The following is an 18,460-nucleotide window of genomic DNA, read 5'->3' on the forward strand; positions in this document are numbered from 1 at the left end:
AATTCAATCAGACCCTACAAAACTGCCTTTGCTTTTGAAGAGTGTCTCTGCTTTTGTATAATAAAGCACTTAAGTGTCCCAGTGCACTTCTTTGCTGTAGGTATTTATTCCCTGTTTTTAAGGATGTGGAAATAAAGCACAGCAAGTTTAGAGAAAACATTTTTAAAAGGTGCCATAAATGTTCATTCAAACATAATAAACTGTTACTTGTGTCCCTTTTGGTGTTTGTTTATGGCTATTTTACTGAACACGCTTATGAATAAGAACATTCATAAGAACAATGAGCCTAAAAGCAAACAAAATTTGCAGAGAACAGACCTAGAAATCATAAACACATTGTGCATAATCCCGACACCCACCTAGGATCAGCAACACTGCCTAATTCTGGGAAAACAAAATACATGTGATCACAGCACACTTTCCGTGAACCACTCAAAGATTGAGCATAATTTCTAACGTTATCTGCCAAATAACTAGCAAAAAATTAACAAAGTCTGGTGGCTTTATTGTGAAAGCCTGGTGGCTTTGCAAGCCAAATTTTTGTGATCAGCACAGAAACAGTGTTCAAGACACCATGAGTCGAGAGTCATAGGCTACGAGTTTTCCTGAGTTTTCTTAGTGCTGATGGAGTAGTGAAGTGACTTGGACAGGAACAGGTAGGACAGTAGGATCAAGCATCATGCTGCCCATGAAGTCAGGCAAGCTCATCACTAGGCAGTTGGTTTCCTCTACAAGAGGCATTTAGAGTTCAAGAATAGGCACTGTGGGTTGACTAAATCCACACTTCTGGAGAGCACCAGTGATTGGAGGTCTAGACAGAGGTGCTACAGACCTAATAGAGCAGGAAGGACGAGGAAAGGTGCTCCTAAGCACACTCGTGATTCACTGTAGTTTAGCAACTGGTAATCAGCATGCAGCACACCGGCACCCCTGACAATCCAAGGGTAGAAAAGGAAAACCTTGATTTGCACTAGTCCATGTCTACAGTAAACTCAGGGGCAACTCGTGCTCTCCTGAAGCTTTGGAGTGGAAAAGCTGGCCTGTTGATTGAGGCAAAGAACAAAACCCCAGCAGAAAAGAGCAAAGCCACTTGCACTACACCTGAAACCTTTTAGAAGCCCTATGGCAACGTCTCAGCCTTATCCACCAAGTTTTGCCTCTGCTTTATCAGAAGAGCAAGATCAGATCTCAGATGTGGCATACAGTTGAGGATGAGAAGAAAACAGAGAGTAAATGCAAAGTGACTGATGTCTTTTACCAGTTTTCTGCTCAGTATGGCACAACTCCAAACACTGTCCTTTGAAGGCAGAAAAACAAAACCGAAAAATAATAAAAGAAAAATGTAACTAAGAGGCCTTGATTAAATGCTGCTGGTACCTCTAAAATATGCAGAAATAATTCTGTGGACTTTACCGCAGTCAGATTTCAGCTTGGAGCTCTGATTTTCATTTACAAAATGTCTACTTTCAAAACATTTTTATCTAGTCTGAAGTTCTTTCTAATCTTTAGGCAAAGGGTTCCTTCTGCAAATGAGTTGAGGTGCGTAGTAGCAGTACCCTACAGATGTAAAGCCTAATTGCCTCAGCATTATAATAGCATTGGTACATAGTGAATGCAGAGTTTCAGGGAGAATACATGTGGCAAGTTAATAAAATTTTAGATGAAGGCTACAGTGCAGGAGTAATATTTCGCCTAGCCAGAGGATGAAAAGTTATGCATTGCTATTTAAAAAATATAATTGGAATGTTAAATCTATTTCATGAATGAAAGTACATTGACCTTTAGAGGGAGGAATGACTCATTTTCATCCCTGTATGCCCCTTCTTAACATATGCTTCCCACCTTTGCATATGTAAGTAGCAATTAGTTCTCACGGGAAGTTATTTTATGGCCATTTCAGCTTATTAAACTTCCTAGGTAAACTCACAGGAAACCCAAGAAACCTATTAAGCAACATCTGTGGGTCAGGTGCCCTATAGTGAGTGAACTGGTTACCTTTAGCATTAACATGAAAAAATCCCCAAACGTCAATGCAGGATTTGGGTGGAAGGGCTCTGGATCACTGTGGAGCCCACGTGAGTGCAGAACACTCACTCTGGACTAACCTAAACCCCAGCCTACCCACACTGTATTATCTGCAGGATGGATTTACCAACAAGGCCCCCACAACACTTCTGCACAAGACATGTATCCTATCTGATTGTGTAATTTTAGCCCAGCAGCAGAGGATTACTTGTGCAAGGGGTGGTCAGTGCTAGTGCTCAGTCACTTCTTTAGTTGCTGGTATTCTGTACAAATGTTAGGATTTTTCCCCCAAGGAAGCTCAATAACCTGTCCAGAGTACCTGCTACAGAGACCCACTGTAGTTCAACACCATATAGCAAATCCTGTAATACCAGAATTAAATCTGGTCTGGAATCCCCTGACAGTAATGTTCACACTATCTGCTAAATTCCCCATGGCAATGTACTGGTTTTGATTAAATTCTTTTGAGAACAGTTTCCTTGGAGGTAGGGTGGAATTTCCAGTCAAAACCAAAGCCAATGAGAACAGATCCAACAACAACCTACTAGTTGAGCTTCACCTAAACTATGAGAGATCTGCAACACTATGTTCCTGTCCAAGCTCACCTCTCCCTTCCTCTGCATTTTTTGTTGTGTGTTTTTCACAGAAATTAATGAAATTTTTTTTTTTTTTTTTGTCCCAGAGAAGCACTGGGGGAAAGATAAGAAGACAATATTCATTCCAAAAGCCTTTCCAAGAGGGGAAAACTCTCTCGTACCAAATTTTGAGAAGACCAAGCTGACACAGAAATGGTAGATGGGCTGAGGACCACAGTTTGTCTAAATGGAAGCATTTTCTTGCAGGAGGATATGTTCGCACAAGGATGAGTGTGAGAGAAATCTGGCATCAAGAGTATTTGCAGGAAAGCCCTATAGAAATTCCTGTGAACTTTATGGTTTGTCTGTAAAACAGCAGCAGCCTCTAAGTAGATTCTTTACTAGTTGTTCAGTAACAGACTGAGATAAAGTGCTTTATGCTTTGTGCAAACATGTTGCTAAAAAGGGAAAAGGTTCACTCCAGTTAAATTTACCTTTAAGGCAGCATCTGAGAGTATAACAGTTAAAGGCAATAAAGCATTATTTACAGGACACTGTTGTCAACCCTAAGGTCAATGGGAATTCATCCCCTTGCAATTTTTTTCTTATCCTAAAATATAATTCATTTGCCACTCATGTGGAGGATAATTTGGTAAAAATAATTTAGCAAGGTAATTATACATTTTCCTGGGAAGTACTGCAATCGTTGGCACCTCCAGCAGAGGAGATGGAAAAAAAAAAAGCCAAGTATGCCAACATAAGTGAAGCAGCTTTACATTGTTGATGGAAGGATTGTGTTGTTTGAAATCCATTTCCAATTAGCTTAACCAATGAAGGAAAGGCTAGGTTGCCTTAGGAAGGGCTTTAGTTAAGCCCTGTACACATTAGCTGCAATGGTGTCAATAATTGCTGGAATCTGCACTTAGGGGCTGGTGGATGCTGTTCATGCTGTTACCACTGTGTCAGCACATCCTGCTGTTGGCAGAGCTACACAGCACAAATTTAAGCCCAGCAGTGACACATGGTGTTCACACAGGCAGCACCTTAGCCAAGCAGTAAGAATGGATTTCTAATGTTGTTAAACAAACCCACGTTACAAAAGCAGCGCAAAGCCACGTAACAGTGTGACTACACTAAGGTGTTACTGCTGAAAAAGCAGAGTCGCAATTTTATAGCGACGCAATTTAAGCACGTTAGCAACCTTGGTGTTGAATTCAGGAAGAGACCAGGATTTTTACAGATTAGGAACAGCTGCCAGGAGAAGTTATCACTTTGATATCGATAAATGAGGTCCATATTCCTTCCCTCTGCTCCTCCTTTCCCTGCATCCCCTGTGATTGATTTTGCATGACTGTATTGCAGTAAGAACAGCAGAGCTTTGTCTCCAACATGATTTTACAGGAGCATAGCTTCCTACTGATCTGGAAAAACATGCATTTCTTCTCAACAGACACAGTAAAAGCCTGTGAGTTTTACTAGCTTTGGTTAAAGCTCCATCTGCACTGTATTCACAATATCAGAGCAACTGTTAGTTCACATGTATACCCTTCACTCAGGTTAAAAACACACCTTCATACTTTAAGACAAATGCATGTCCTCCAGCTCCCTCATTGCTACAAGTACCTGAGTCAAGATGGCATTCAAAACTAAGGCCGAAGAAGGAGATCCGTAAATCGAAACAAGTGCTAATCACAATAAATTCCCCAAACAGAAAAAAAAAGGAGACAGTAGGTTTTGATGTCTTTAATTTTTAATTATTCTTATTTTACGGCAATGGAGCAAGGCAAGACCTGCTAAAAGGTAGGGTGTGTTGGCCTCACCTAGCCACCTTGTGGTAGAGAGTAGCACCTCTGTGTTATCCCTGTCAGATCGCACACAGGAAGAGCAAACCTGGGTACCTCACTTCAGCCACAGCTGTAGGAGTGACTCACACCCAGCCTGCTCCGACAGTCTGCTTTGATTTTTGTTTCAGGCAGCAAGGAATGAGATGGGTTCCATTTGTAGTTCTTCAGGTGGCTATCCCGTCTTTTCAGATGAGCTTAAAAAAATCAGTTGCTCCAACTCTGTCTTCAGAGCCCAGCACTGACTTCTCTTGTCTCTTGTGAATTTACTGAAGTATACTCCGTCACCCATTAAGTAGGTGGCTACTCAGGGACACACCATTGACTTCTACACAGCTTCATAAAAGCTACCTAACTTAACTCACTGTGACAAATTATTTAGCCCTGCGGTCCTCTAGGTATTATATTCTTTTAGTAGGAGAGGCTGGATCACAGCTTGTGTTAAAGGTACAATGTACACACAGAATGGAAATTTCTCTTGATCACTGGCCCAAAGCAGAGCCCTGATTTGAGGTAAAGGAGCTGCCCTATACCCTGACTGCAATCACTGCCAACCAGAACCAAAATCCTAAGCCAGGTTCTCTCTTCACAGAAGTACCAATGCCACATGAGCCTCCTCCGATGTACAACTTCTTGTCACACTGTAGCTGATACAGTGCAGTTCACTAAGGATTCTCTGTGGTTTTAAAAGAGATAGAAATTAACTCAGTTGCAGATACATAAAATTGAGAGGAAAACCTTTTTGAAGGTTTGTCTATCAGCCATCACCTTTTCTGTTTAAGAAAGAGGAATAATGTTAATACCAATAACACCAATAGCCAATAATATTGATACCAGTAGCATTAATGTAAAAAACTGGGGGTCAGCTCCAGCTTTGAACGCGTTTATGCTGTTCCCTAGTCTGCCTGCACATAACCTTGAAAATACTTGCAGCACTTTGAGGAAGCATCCTTTTTTAAGATTAAGTTTCAAAGAACCTGATCTTGATGTCCTTCGGCTAACAACACTTTAACCTTTGGGTCTTGCTTGCGGCTACCATACAGATTCTTGGCGTTTCAAAACGCCAACGTTTCAGCACTTTCAAAATAGTCCTCCTGGCCCCACCGAAGCCTCTCGGTACGTTTCGCACCGGTAAAGCGCAGCCTTTAAGGACAAGCCGTTCGGGGAAGCCGCGGCTGGTCGGGGGAGCTGCGCTTCCCGCATCCTCCGGGGCTGTCAGTGACCGGGACGGTGCGGACCGGCTGGACGCGTGTCCCGGCGGAGAGGACACACCGCACCGCCGGGACGTGGCGGAGGCTGGGCGGGGGGCGCTGCCCGGCATGCAACGCACGGCTCACCTGCCGTCGAGACGTGGAACAGGATGCGGGGCCGGGCGGCGCGGATGGCCGCCGACAGCCCGCGCTCGCTGCCCGGGAGGACGCCGCGGCGCTCGGGCATCAGCCGCACCCGCAGCCGCCCGTCGCCGGCGCGGAGCCACCAGGCGAAGAGCTCGGTGAGGTTGAACTCCAGGTGCGCCCCGCCGGAGCCCGGTGGCGGCGGCTCTCCGGCGCAGCCGTCCCGCACGCTGCCCTCGCCCACCTCCAGCACCAGCTGCTTGGCGCGCCGCAGCCGCCGCCCGCCCGCCGCGGAGGGCCCGCCGGGGGGCCCGGGCGGCGCGTCCCGCGGCAGCGCCCCGCGGGCGGCGCGGAGCAGGGGCGCGCAGTCCAGGCGCAGGCGGCACCGCGCCGCGCCGCGCCCCGGCGAGCCCAGCACCAGCTCCCGCACGTAGGTGCGAAACAGCGAGGGCACGACGAAGTCCACCGCCAGGCTCCTCCTCTGCAACCGCGACAGGCCGGGGCTCTCCCGCGGCCCCGCCGCCCCCGGGGCCAAGCTCAGGGCGAGGCAGGCGGCGGCCAGGAGGCGGGCGGGCAGCCTGCGCCCGGCCATGACCCGCGGAGGGTCGGCAGCGCCCCGTCCTGCGCCCGCGGAGCGCGATGCCGGTGCAGGTTCGCGGTAGAGGCCGGTCCGCCCGGGGAGCTCGGGGCTGCCGGGCAGGTCCGCTCGGGGAGCCCGGAGCCGCCGCCGCTGCGCGGGCTTTGCCGGCTCCAACTACCCGCCACAACGCAGGCATTACCCAGCGAGCGCTGACGTCACGCCCGAGCGGGCCCGGCAGCAGCCAATGGCGTGCCCGGCAGCCCTCGTTATGCAAATGTCCGGGGGCGGGGCGGGCGGAGCGTTCATTGAGAAAAAAATGGCCCGGCGGCCTCCGGGCGCCCCGGGAGCGGGCGGGGGATGCGCCGTCCCGGGGCGGGGGAACAGCGGTCCCCGGGGACGGGGACGGGGATGGGGATGGGGCAGGCACGGCCCCTGACACGGAGCTAGGAGAGCGGCCCTTTGCAGGGGCAGGCCCGGCGCTCCGGGAAAGGCAGGGCTGGAGCCGCATCTCCACATGGCCCAGAGGGGCTGGGGGCGGGCACCGGGCGCCGAGCCCCGTGTGGTAAGGGGCTCTGGGGTCCCGCGTCCCTCGCGTCTTCTCTTTGTGCAGGCAATGATGGACAGAGCTGTTCTCTTTTCTTCCTTTCCTTCCCTCTGTCTTCCCTTCCTTACCAGCCTTCCCTTTCTTCCCTTCTTTCCCTTCCTGGCTTCCTTCCTTACCTGTCTAAAGGCTGACGTCCACAAAACAACCCTGAACGTCTTTCCTCTGTAGGGGAAAAAAAAACGAAGAAAGAAAAAGGTGAGAAGTAGGGAGGGGAAGTCTAAAAATCTTAGAGCATAAGTCATTCTGAAAAACTGATCAAAATTCTTCCATTTCAGAATGAAAACAGCCTTAGAAAGGTTCATGCAACAATTTCCCCTTTTTTACCTATAATAAATACAATATAATTACTGTAATTACATTAGTGCTGTGCCTTAGGATAGCTAATCATAACTCATTCATATTTCTGGAAGTTGCCTGTATGAATTAATGACTTATTATTATCTCTTTAGTTTGATACTTAATGCATGTATATTTTTGTAATCCAGGTACTTTAACTATATAATCATTAGAGTGCAATTATTCTGTCATGCGGTTATTCTTCTGCTTATATCAAGTTAATGTTAATATACAGATATTGTGGAGCAGAACCACAGTGTAATGCCTCCATAATTGTAATGCCAGAGAGTGCAATTGCAGACATGATGCTAGAAAAGGGAACCATGATCTTTCCTGTACAGAAACACTGAGGAAGGAACTTCAGGACAATTACCGAGGGATTAGTTAAATAATAGAGTTAATAGGAAAAAAAAACCACTTGTGTGCTGTATTCTGCCTCTTACAGGTGAGCTAATTCAAAGCCCATTTTTAATACAGCGGCATTTCCCCAAATGAAGATAATGTGCTTTGGACATGCCCTTGTTTTCCCCCAGCTCTTCTTATTCCACAGTCCATTATATTCACTTCCCCAGCACATGAACCCTAATCCTTCACTTTTCAGTTTTACTGACTTTGGGTCTCAGTCTTGTCATGACACTTGCTTAGGGCTATGAGGTTCGTTTCAAATTCTCCTGAGGCTGAGCAAAGACACCAGGCCACGGGGCAGGGAACTCTTGGGCTTTACTGTGGAGTCACCGTAACTCCAGCAACTAGCCCACTAGTGAGACTCCAAAGGTGGTGGCTGACAAGACCTGAAATTTGTACAATAGACTTCCACAAGTGGTGACTGACAAGCCCTTCATTTTGTACAGGACCCCTCCATAAGCTTTCAGCTCCTCACAAGAAACATCTCCAAGGTGCCGGCTCACAAGCCACAACACACCAAGACTCAAAGGTGCTGGCTCACAAGACACCTCCTCCACTCCCACAAAAAACTGTAGTATGGAGTACAGAGTAAAATCATGCTTATGCCTGGTCCTTCACAGAGTGGATGATTTATCTCCCGAATTCCTAAAACATGCGTTGCAGCACACAAAGTAGAATATGCCATCTGTTTAACTTGACCAGGCCTAAATCTATGGAACATAAGGAGGTGCATCGCAGAGCCCTGAGGGACTTGGCTGATGGAGTTGCCAAGCCACTCTCCACGATATTTGGAAACTCATGGCAGTCAGGTGAAGTCCCTGGTGATTAGAAAAAGGGAAACCTTGCGCCCAGTTTTATGAAAGAATAGAAAGGAGGACCCTGGGAACTGCCACCTGTGAGCCTCACCTCTGTGCCTGGGAAGATCATGGAACAGATCCTGCTTGAAGCTCTACTAAGACTCCTGGAGGACAGGAAGGTGATTGGCGACCTCCAGCATGGCTGCACCAAGGGCAAGTCCTGCCTGACCAACCCAGTGGACTTCTCTGATGGAACAACTGCAGCTTAAGCTGGACATGAGTGTGTGAGTGTGCACTCGCAGCCCAGAACGCCAACCATCTCCTGGGCTGCATCCAAAGAAGTAGATTGAGGAAGGTGCTTCTGCCCCCCTGTTTTGCTCTGATGAGACCCCAGCTGGAGTTCTGCATCTGGCTCTGGAGCCCTCAGCACAAGAAAGACAGGGACCTGCTGGACTGGTACCAGAGGAAGAACAAAGAAATGATCTGAGTGCTGGAGCACCTCTCCTCTGAGGAAGGGCAGAGGGTCCCAGGCTTGTTGAGCCTGGAGAAATGAAAGCTCTGGGGAGACCTTCTTGTGGCATTTCAACACTTCAAGGGGTCTTAAAAGAAGGTTATGGACAGACATTTTAGCAGGGCCTCTTGCAATAGGACAAGGCTTAGTGTTTTTCAGCTGAAAAAAGTACAAGTTCCATACCAGATAGAAGGGAGAAATTTTGGACAATGAAGATGCTGAACCACTGGAACAGGTTGGCCAGAGAGGTGGCAGATGCCCCATCCCTGCAAAATCAGGTTGCAGTAACTTGATCTAGTTGAAGATAACCCTGCTCATTGAAGGAGGCTGGACTAGGTGGACTTTAAAGGCCCTTTCCAACCTAAACTGTTCTAGGATTCCATGCCTTTCTAGTGTACCTTTTTCTTTTTTGAGCATCATGGAATCACCTTCTGATCAACAGCCACGCTTGCTTTGCAAGGGTCTTGCTTGCAAGACTCAAGATCTAGGCGTAACCTCCTGCTACTGGTGGCAGCACAGGAATGCAGAGAATCTGCTATCTAACAAAGTAGGCTACATGCTCTCTATCAAACTAGGTGAGAGTACAACCCCATCTGATGGACACATCCCATCAGCACTCTGAAGAGCTGTGACATCCAGATGAAAAAATGGGACTGTTTGACCACCTTTTAATAGTTTGCAGGAAGAACAAGGGGAAACACTGTATCTGTAATCCCAAAAACGAGGTGGGTTTTCCCCCTGACTTTCTGACCCTTTTGGGAGAGATTCCCAGGTATCAAAGTGCATGTCCGTCCCTGCTCTGCTGTCCTCTGCGGGTCCCGTTCCTATTCAGGGATGTGGCTGAGCCACTGCTGTGCCGTGAGTGTCTCTCTGCTCTGGGCTCTGTCCCTGAGCACTGCTCCCTGAGCTGAGCAGCAGAGGCATCAGTGCTCACCTTCTGCCACTCCTCTTTTGCCCATGGGAGGACACTGAGTGCCAGGAGTCTGGAGAGGCTGGTTGAGGATCTGCCTTTCCCCCCACCTCTGGCTGTTCTGGGGTACCAGAGATGTGCAGTTAGTGGAGGGAACTTGTGCAGGAGGGAGGGTGTGTGGTGCCACTTGGCAAGAAGAGGGACTGGGGAGCCCCCAGGAATGTTGCCACGTCCTTTCTGGCAGAGGACTCCCCATCCTGGGGAATAAGGATGTGCACGGGGTAGAGAGCCAGCAGGGCAGAGGGTCCCAGCTGTGCCACGCTCAGGCTGCTGGGGCTGGGGGGCAGCTGCCGGTGGCCCTTTGTGCTGCAGGGCTGCTCTGCAGGCATGGCCTGCTTCTTGCAGGCTGATCCCAAGCAAGGGCCTGCCATGGCCCTGTCTGGCAATGGAGGAAGACCTGGTCGCTCACCAGGTGAGTTTGGGAAGGAAAGGTAACCCTGTGCTCGGGCTGAACTGTGCTCACTTGTCCCCTGAGTGTCACCATCCAGGTGTGGCACCTGGAGGGAGGACGTCACCTGGACGAGCAAGGACACCCACTGGGCAGCAGCCACTGGACACAGCTCTGCAGGGACAGAGAGCCTGTGCTGCTGCCCACAGCTTGGAGAAGGGCAGGGCAAGGTTTGGGACAGGCTGTGCTGGTGACACGCCGGCTCTCAGGAGGCTGCAAGCTGGAGCCACAGTTGCAGCTGCCGGCTCCTTGCCTGTCCTGCTGCATCCCTCAGCACGGAGCAGGGCAGGGCAGGCTGTGGGAGCGCTGGCCTGGGGTCTCCACTGATGGGCTTTTGCTCTCTTTTCCTTTGCAGCAGGGGGGACCAGCAAAAGCAGCAGCAGCAGGAGGAGGAGATGGCTGCCCTGGTGCCTTGCTCTGCAGAGGAACCCTTCTGCTGCTGCCCAGGCACCAGGGCAGGTGGGCTCTGGCTGCAGCAGGACACTCTTTGGGCAGCCCCTGGCATCCAGGTAAGGCAGCCTGGACAGGGGTCCCCATCCTTCCCTCCCTCCCTCCAGCTGCTCAAGAGCCAGTATCCCCAGGCACTCTGGGCATGGGAGATTGTACTCTTCCTCCATGGCTCAGGCATCTAGGCCCAGACACTTGGCGGGAGAAGGGAACCAGTGTGGGGCAGAGCTCTGGCCCCAGCCACTGCTGTTGGGAGGCAGCTCCTTAAACAAGTCCATGCCCTCCTCCCTCTCCTGCAGGAGCTGCTGATGGCCCTGCACCAGCAAGGACCAACCACAGAGAGTATATTCAGGAGATGTTCCAGGGTGAGAGCCTTTCAGGAGCTGCAGGAGGCCCTGGAACACGGCGCAGAGGTCACCATTGGGAATCCAGCCTGCACTGCTGCTGGCCATCCTCCTGAAGGTGAGCGCTTCTGACCTGCAGCTGCAAGAGCTCCTGGCTAGGCTGGAATCTTCAAAGGCTCACCGGGAGCCCTTGGCATTGAAGGACTTCCTCCAAAGCATCCCCTCCAAGCTCCTCATCATGGAGATCTATGAAGACTGGATGGCAGCGATGCAGATGGCCAGCAGGGAGGAAAAGATCTGCCAGCTGAAAGGATAAGCATGGGCAGCAGCCTGCCTTCTGAGCAGGGACTGGGAAAAGGCTGGGACTTGCCTGAAAGGTGACAGTCTCCTTAAAACACAGTTTTTTCTGGCAACTTGCTGTTGCTGGGTTGGAGTCAGGTTGCGGGAGAATGGACAGAGAGCCTTCCCTGGCATGGCCTTGGGTGAAATCACAAGCTGGGAAGCAAACATGTGCTTCCCTCCTCAAGTGCAGAGCCTTGAGCGCTGGCTGAGACCACCTGCAAAGCTGCACAACAGAGCTACTGGCTGCCCCTGCCCCGTGCCAGCTTTGGGTGGCTCTGGGCAGCATGTGCTTGAGGAGCCTCAGGGTGGCCAAGAAGTTGCCGGCAGCAAATGTCCTCCTGCTCAAGCAGCCGCTGTCCCTGCTCCAGCATATCGGGCAGCACATCTCCACCAGCAGAATGACCTCCAGCAGCCTGGCCGTCTGCCTGGGACCAAACTTGCTGTGCCCACCCCAGGAGGAGCTGCTCCTGCCAGCGGCTGCACTGGCTCTGAGCACACCAGTTGTCTGGAGTGGCCGCTGCAGCTCCCCAGCCCGTGCCAGCTGGGCTGCCCAGAGGGCCCTGGCAGCCCCCTGTCTCCAACAAATGCTGGTGGGGCAGATGCCTGGAATAGCTGCCCCACAGCCACTGCCTTCAGTGCAGGGGCTCAGGAGGGATGGGAAAGGCTGCTTGATGCACGTTCAGGCCCCTGGGCTGAGAGCACGGCTGGGATGTGTGCAGGTGAAGGTGCTGGTGGAGTTCATGATGGACAACTTTGATGCCACCTTTGGGGAGGAGATGGCTGGCCTGGGGGAGTCACCAGCACCCACCGACAGATGCACAGGTATGAGCAGGAACCTCTGGGAGGTTGTCACAGCCTGGCACTTGGGATCCCAGAAATCTCACCATCAAGAGGACAACTGGTGTAGGGCTTGGCTGGATTCTCCTTTACGTCTTTCGCTTTCCAGATGTGTGTTTGGAGGAGCAAAGTGGCCCCACAGGTGGAGCAGACGAGGATCATCAGGCAAAGACCTTCCTGGATGCCTCCTGCACCCTGCCAGACATGTCCACAGAAGATGGGGCAGACCCAGTGGTGGAGGCTGAGGGGGCAGAGGTAGGTCAGCTGCACAAACACTGGGACATCGTGTCCCAGAGAGGCAGAAAGTTTCTGATAAGGCCCAGTAGCTTCTGTGCCTCCTCCTCACGGCCCATCCCTTGAGCCCTTGGGCTTCCTTCTTCCTCCCACAATGACATCTCCAAATGAAAAGTGGACAGGTGGTTTCTCCAACACCTTAGGTACGTGCTTCATCAAAATATAAAAGACCTACAAATTCAAGCTAGAGGGGAGCAGCTGCCAACTTGAGAGGGCTTTTGCTCACATCCTACTTCATTCCAGCTTCCTCCAGTCTATTTTAGGGCAGGTGTACTGTGTGAGATGGGGATGATGCAAAACAGCATCTTCTCTGGGGAGCTCAGGTGGCCGTTTGGCAATCAGTCACTTCCTACTCCAGGCTGTCTCTTGCCACCTCTTATCTCCCAGATTTCTGGTTTAGGCACCTCCAGCTTTGCCTCCAAACATCCCCCAGAGTGCAACAGAATCCCTGGTACCCACAGAAACACTGACGAGCCTTTCAGCATCCAGAAGGTAAAGTGAGCTGGCATTGGCTCAAACAACAACTGACTCCTGGAGATTGTGGCTTTGCCTATCTAATTTAATTTTCAGGGTAAAGGTTTGCAGGCTGCTCCTAGGAAAAGGAAAATAGATGGAAAAGACGAAGAGAGGAGGCCTGGCCAGAGAGATGGAAGGCCAAGAGGAAAGGAAGAAGGGGAAGACAGGAAGAAGGCAACAAGAGAAGCGTAAGAAGGTCCAGCAGCTCAAGAAGCCCAAGTGTGTCCCAGGCTCTGCTGTCCATCTTTCCCAGTTCTCAACACTGCCCTAAGTCAGCCCAACTTCCTGGCAAGGGCTGGCAAGGGCTGGTGCTGAGCAGGGCTTGGCAAGAGCTCCATGGCAGCTCCCCAGGGGCTCTCCATCCAGCCCTACTGTGTGCCACAGGGGCACTGGGCACTTCTGCACGCACCCAGGGCTCTAAGGGCATCCATCCCCCGTGGGGTAAAGGCCCCAGAACCAGCCCATCACCATTGCCAGCAAGAGCTCTCTCTACTGGGCCACAAACAGCTCCTTGTCAGCTGCATTCCCCAAAGACAGGGGAACTAAGCCACGCCAATTCCTGCCTTTGTGGGTTCATTTTCTCACCCTCTGACTCTGCCATTGCAGATGCCACTTTCTTCTTGCCAGCTGAAGCCCTGGGACTCGTGGGCCTGACTCCCCTCCTACCCCTGAAGTTGTGCTTGTAGTACAGTTAGCTTTTGTTTGTTCTCACTATGTCTGACATATGATGTTATGGACTGGAGAGATATTGTTTGGGGATGAATCCTATGGGGAGGTGCTCTTCTCACACTGCCTTTCTTGAGCAGGCTCGTCTAGAACAAGTTGCCAAGGACAGTTCATGCTCTGGTAGCTCTGGGAGTCCAAAAAGAGATTTCTTTCCAAATAGGACCTTTCTTTTCCTCCATCCTTCCTCTTTAGGAGAGATCTGAATTTGGGTGGTTTCTTTAGTGCCACATCACTGTAGTAAGAGGCATGAGAGAGACACTAGAGACCACAGGACAAGTAGAATTTGGTGGTGGAGATCATAAGGCTGGAGAAGCCCAAGGAAGAAGCAGGGCCTTTGATTGAAGTTTAGCCCTGGACAGCTGGAAAGAAACATGCCCTGCAAGCACACACTGAGGCACGAGACCTTGCCTGGGCCAGAGAGCTGTGTCATGGGACTGACAGGAGACCCCCAGCCCCTGGAGTGGCAGCTGCAGGATGGGCAGGTGAAAGGAGCCTGGTAGGATCCCTGCGGGGCCTTATCCATCAGACCAACGGGCACCTTCCCTTGTCTTAGGGCTGGGAAAGATGCTGTGGAGAGCCCCTGGTCCATGGCTGGAGAAGAGCTTCTCCCCTCTTCTCTGCCAGGACCTTGCTCAGCTCCGGAGCCCTTGCCAAGGACAGCCCCAGCAGGTGGGTGCTGTCGGCACAGCAGGACACTCCAGGCCACAGCCACAACAGTTGGCACTGGAGGAAAGCTGAAACCCCAGAGGGCCTCCCACACTCTCTAATCCCAGTCTGGCCCAGGGGGTGAGACAGTGCCCAAGATGGGCTTCACAGCCCTTTTCCCAAGGCACTGAATTTCCTTGAGAGCATCAGCAACAAGACCCACCCTCTTTCTTGCTGGAGTGTAAAAGAGCCAAAGGAGACTTTTGTGGAGGTCTCTGGTTTCCTGCCTTTTTCCTAAAATGGGCAGATTTTGAACTCTTTACCACTTCTCCTTTAGTCACAGCGTTGCTCAGGATCAGCAATTAAAGCAGACACACAACATCAAAAGCTCTTTGTCCTCTAGGACTTGCCTTAATTCCAGCACCTTGGGGATTGAAAGCTGGCACAGCCGGCAAGCCAGAGATACTCCCACAGCTTGGCTGGTGTGCACCAAGAGGACTCTGTCTGCAGTCCCCATGATCACATCCAGGGCAAACAGCTTGTGATCCTTGAGCAGACCCCTAAAGGGAGAAGAGAAGGGCAGGGATGCAGGCACAGCCTTTGTCCCCAGCCCAGGGGAGCAGCTGCTCAAACACAGCCCAGCGGGACTGTCTGTGTTGCTGGGCCTGTGGGGGGGAGTTGGGGCACACAGGAATCAGCCTGGATCACCTCCCAGAAATACAGCTGTCAGGAACCTCAGTGCCAGTGGGCCTAGGAGTTGGTCCTGGAAATCACCCATCCAGGACACAGAAAGCTTTGAACAGCTGTGGCTATCCTGGAATAGACTGTGCCATGTGCATTCATTTCTCTTAATAACCCTTGTCCCGGAACAGGAAGGTTTCTCCAAGGCAAGATGTTTCCTGGGGAAAAGGCACCAGGGAGTGTTTGAAAGGGAGGAAAACCTCCCATAGCACAGGGAACCAAGCTGCACAACAAATAATTTCTTGTTGAAAGGAGTGCTTTAGGAATGGTACTCCCCAATTTAGTGTTCCCACTGAAACTCCAAACCACGTGCAGCTCACTTGTTCACTCCCCCCCTTTTCCCTTGCCCCTCCCCACTGCAGCAGATCAGAGAGGAGAATTGGAGGCACAAAAGGCAAAGATCATGGGCTTAGAGAAGAACAATTACTGGAAACAGCAATGAGAGAAGAAAAGGAACAGGAACAGCAACAATACTAATGCCAGACAGTAGAAGAAAAGAAATGATCCACAGGGAAAAAGTCCTGATAATAGACAATACCAGAGCTCTCCCTCCACCACGTTTTCTTGACTGGAAGGAACCCCTTCTGCCTGCAAGAGAGCCCCTTTCCCCTGCCTCCAGTGAGGATGTGAGGTGGTAGAGAATAACCTCCATGCCCTAGTCCTCTCACAGCTCCTGCAAACAATTAATCTTGCCAAAAAAACCTGTCCTGGCCAGAACCAGGACATCTAGTTTTTCTTGATTTCCTTGGCTTAAGTAAGGAAGGAGGTGGAGGGAGGGAGGGACACGTATAACGACCCATGGGTAGGGCCTCTAATCTCAACTTTCCTGCTGCAACAGTCACGATGTTTTGCTATGCCTGGTCCTCCAGAGGTCTTCCTTCTCTTAGAAGAGGAAGACAACTGGAAACAAACTGAAATACAGAGGAGTGTTCTGTAACATAATATCTGACACAGAAAAATTTCAAATCAATCCGTTTGCTTCTATTCCTTTGAGGTCAGATTACTTACTGGAATAAGTGCTAAATGAACTGAATTAAATCCGAGGCCACCAGTCTTTTCATTCAGCTTCTTCTTTTACTCCAGTGGATAGTCATGTAAACCTGTGGAACTCTGCCTCAGTGTCACGTGCTAGTGAGAATGACTAATTTTGCAGAATATGGTATGCTGAGCACATGAAATGTTCTAAAAATCTCTACAAACAGTTTATTAAGGGTGTTTTTCCTCCTTCCACAGATCAATCAGATTTCCATCAAATGACGTCGCTGCTGGGGGACTTTTACAGTTTTCAGTTCTCAGTATTTTCCTCTGGGATTCAATCAATTTAAGCCTAATGCTGGGCTCATTTTGGTGATTAGTAAGTCTCCTATTGACTGTAACTGGGTAGACCCAGGGCACACTTCAGATTTTCAAGTCATGTACAGAATAATTTGCTACAGATAATGTTACAGAACCATTTAATTGATTCCTTTATGCTCAACATCTTGCTAAGATAGACCATGTCTTCTCAAATACACTCTTTGTCTTGGAAATTATAGGGGCACCTCACTGACCTCTCTCTTAACTGGGAAGTTAAAGTTGGCCCCAATGATAAGTAAGGCTGGCATGACTAGAGAATTTACTCTCTGATCTCTCCTCAGGATGAGATAAAAAATTGGTGGTGGCACACTGCAGCCTTCCTCCACACTCCCCTTTCATATTTGTGGGTGCTGTTACCTAGAGTGGAATCAGGTACTCATCTTTTTAGCCTCTGCCTTCTCTACTACATTTTGAAAAAAAAAATTTAAAAAACTGTTGATCATGAAAAGGGTTTAGGTTGTGCCTCACCTGGGTGTATGGGAATTTGTTTCTGGTCAGTGTCACCAGTGCAGGTGACATACAGAGACCCAAGTGGCCTTGGGGACAATATGGAAAAAGCCCTGAGATGCCTAGGGACAAGACAAAAAGAGGGTGATCTTTGACTGCATTTGTGTGGTGATGCAGCCTTGCATTCCTAAAGCACACATTGCATTCAATGGAACAGTCTGTATATGCTTGAGGAAAAAAGCCAAAATGTAGGGTTCTGAGACTAGTTGCAGCTAACAGGCTGTTATTTAACAGTCCCAAGGAAATTAGGTAGTGCATCAAAGCAGGTAGATGTGTACTTTTCCCACCGTATTACCTGGTTTCATTCCCACAAAACACAAAAAGGTTAGAGCTGAAAACTGAAATGAAGAGGTGTCTTTATTAATAGGCTTTAAATGAAACAGGAACAGCTGTTAATACATCGGAAGAGAAAAAGTGAAAATGGACCCATTAATGCCTGAAGAGAGGCAAAGAAATCAATGAGGGATCTCCAGTGGTTGAGTTGCTGGTCTGCTATTTTATCTCCTTTTTTTAATCGGTCTTTGACAGGGAGAGTGGTATGGACAATTGGGAAGGAATAGAAGCCTGGCCAATACAGCTGCTAATGAAGGCCAGGTAAGGAAAAACTTTGTTCACCTGAGTGATAGGTTGGGATCAGCAGATCTGGACAATATGCTTCCCAGGTTTTTAATTTAGCTAATGAATTGATTCTGTCGCTGGCAATTAATTTTGAAAAGCGGAGGAAAACCAAGGGAGTCTCAAAGGCAGAGGTTGGGGGGATTAAATACAGTACTAACCTTTACTGTGAAGGAAAAAAGTCGCATTGGCAGGTCAACATTTCTGCATCAGCAAAAAAGTGAAAGAGAACAAGCCAGACAGGGGACTTCAGTGGAAGGTGCGAGAGCTGAGTGTGTGACACCCATGGAAGACAAATTCTACTGACAAAAGACTCACAGTCCTCAAACATTAAAATATTTGTGCCAGGAAAAGTGTTTCACCTGTTGGGGCTCTAAGTGCAACAGTGTAGAGGTTGGAAAAGACACTGTAAGTTTCACACATCCGCATTCTAGCAAACCTTTGCCAGAACGTCCTGGGAAATATTACTGGGGTAATAGAGCTGAGCAATATCACGCGGCCTCAAAATCAATCAGAAGAGTGTTGGAAATGGGGTACTGTGTGAGGAGGATGGGTTTATAATATATTGAGCAAGCGAAATTGCTTTGCTTTAACACTTCTGCTTGTAGTTAACTGAGAAGGTAAACAGAGTCAGCTCCTTAGGCAACACTGCTTTGGGAAGGCT

General features: G+C 49.6%; 1 protein-coding gene across 1 annotated transcript in view; it reads right to left on the reverse strand.

Moving 5' to 3' along the window:
- ALK (ALK receptor tyrosine kinase) overlaps positions 1-5,885 on the reverse strand; it is a 310,706-nt gene extending 304,821 nt beyond the window's left edge. Inside the window, exon 1 of the mRNA XM_032684037.1 lies at positions 5,779-5,885. Within this exon, the coding sequence (XP_032539928.1) occupies positions 5,779-5,878 (100 nt within the window). The 5' untranslated portion in view covers positions 5,879-5,885. The remainder of the gene's footprint in view (positions 1-5,778) is intronic.
- Between the last annotated feature and the right edge of the window lie 12,575 nt (positions 5,886-18,460).

The sequence above is a fragment of the Chiroxiphia lanceolata genome, chromosome 3 (genome assembly GCF_009829145.1).
Source record: "Chiroxiphia lanceolata isolate bChiLan1 chromosome 3, bChiLan1.pri, whole genome shotgun sequence".
Taxonomy (NCBI): domain Eukaryota; kingdom Metazoa; phylum Chordata; class Aves; order Passeriformes; family Pipridae; genus Chiroxiphia; species Chiroxiphia lanceolata.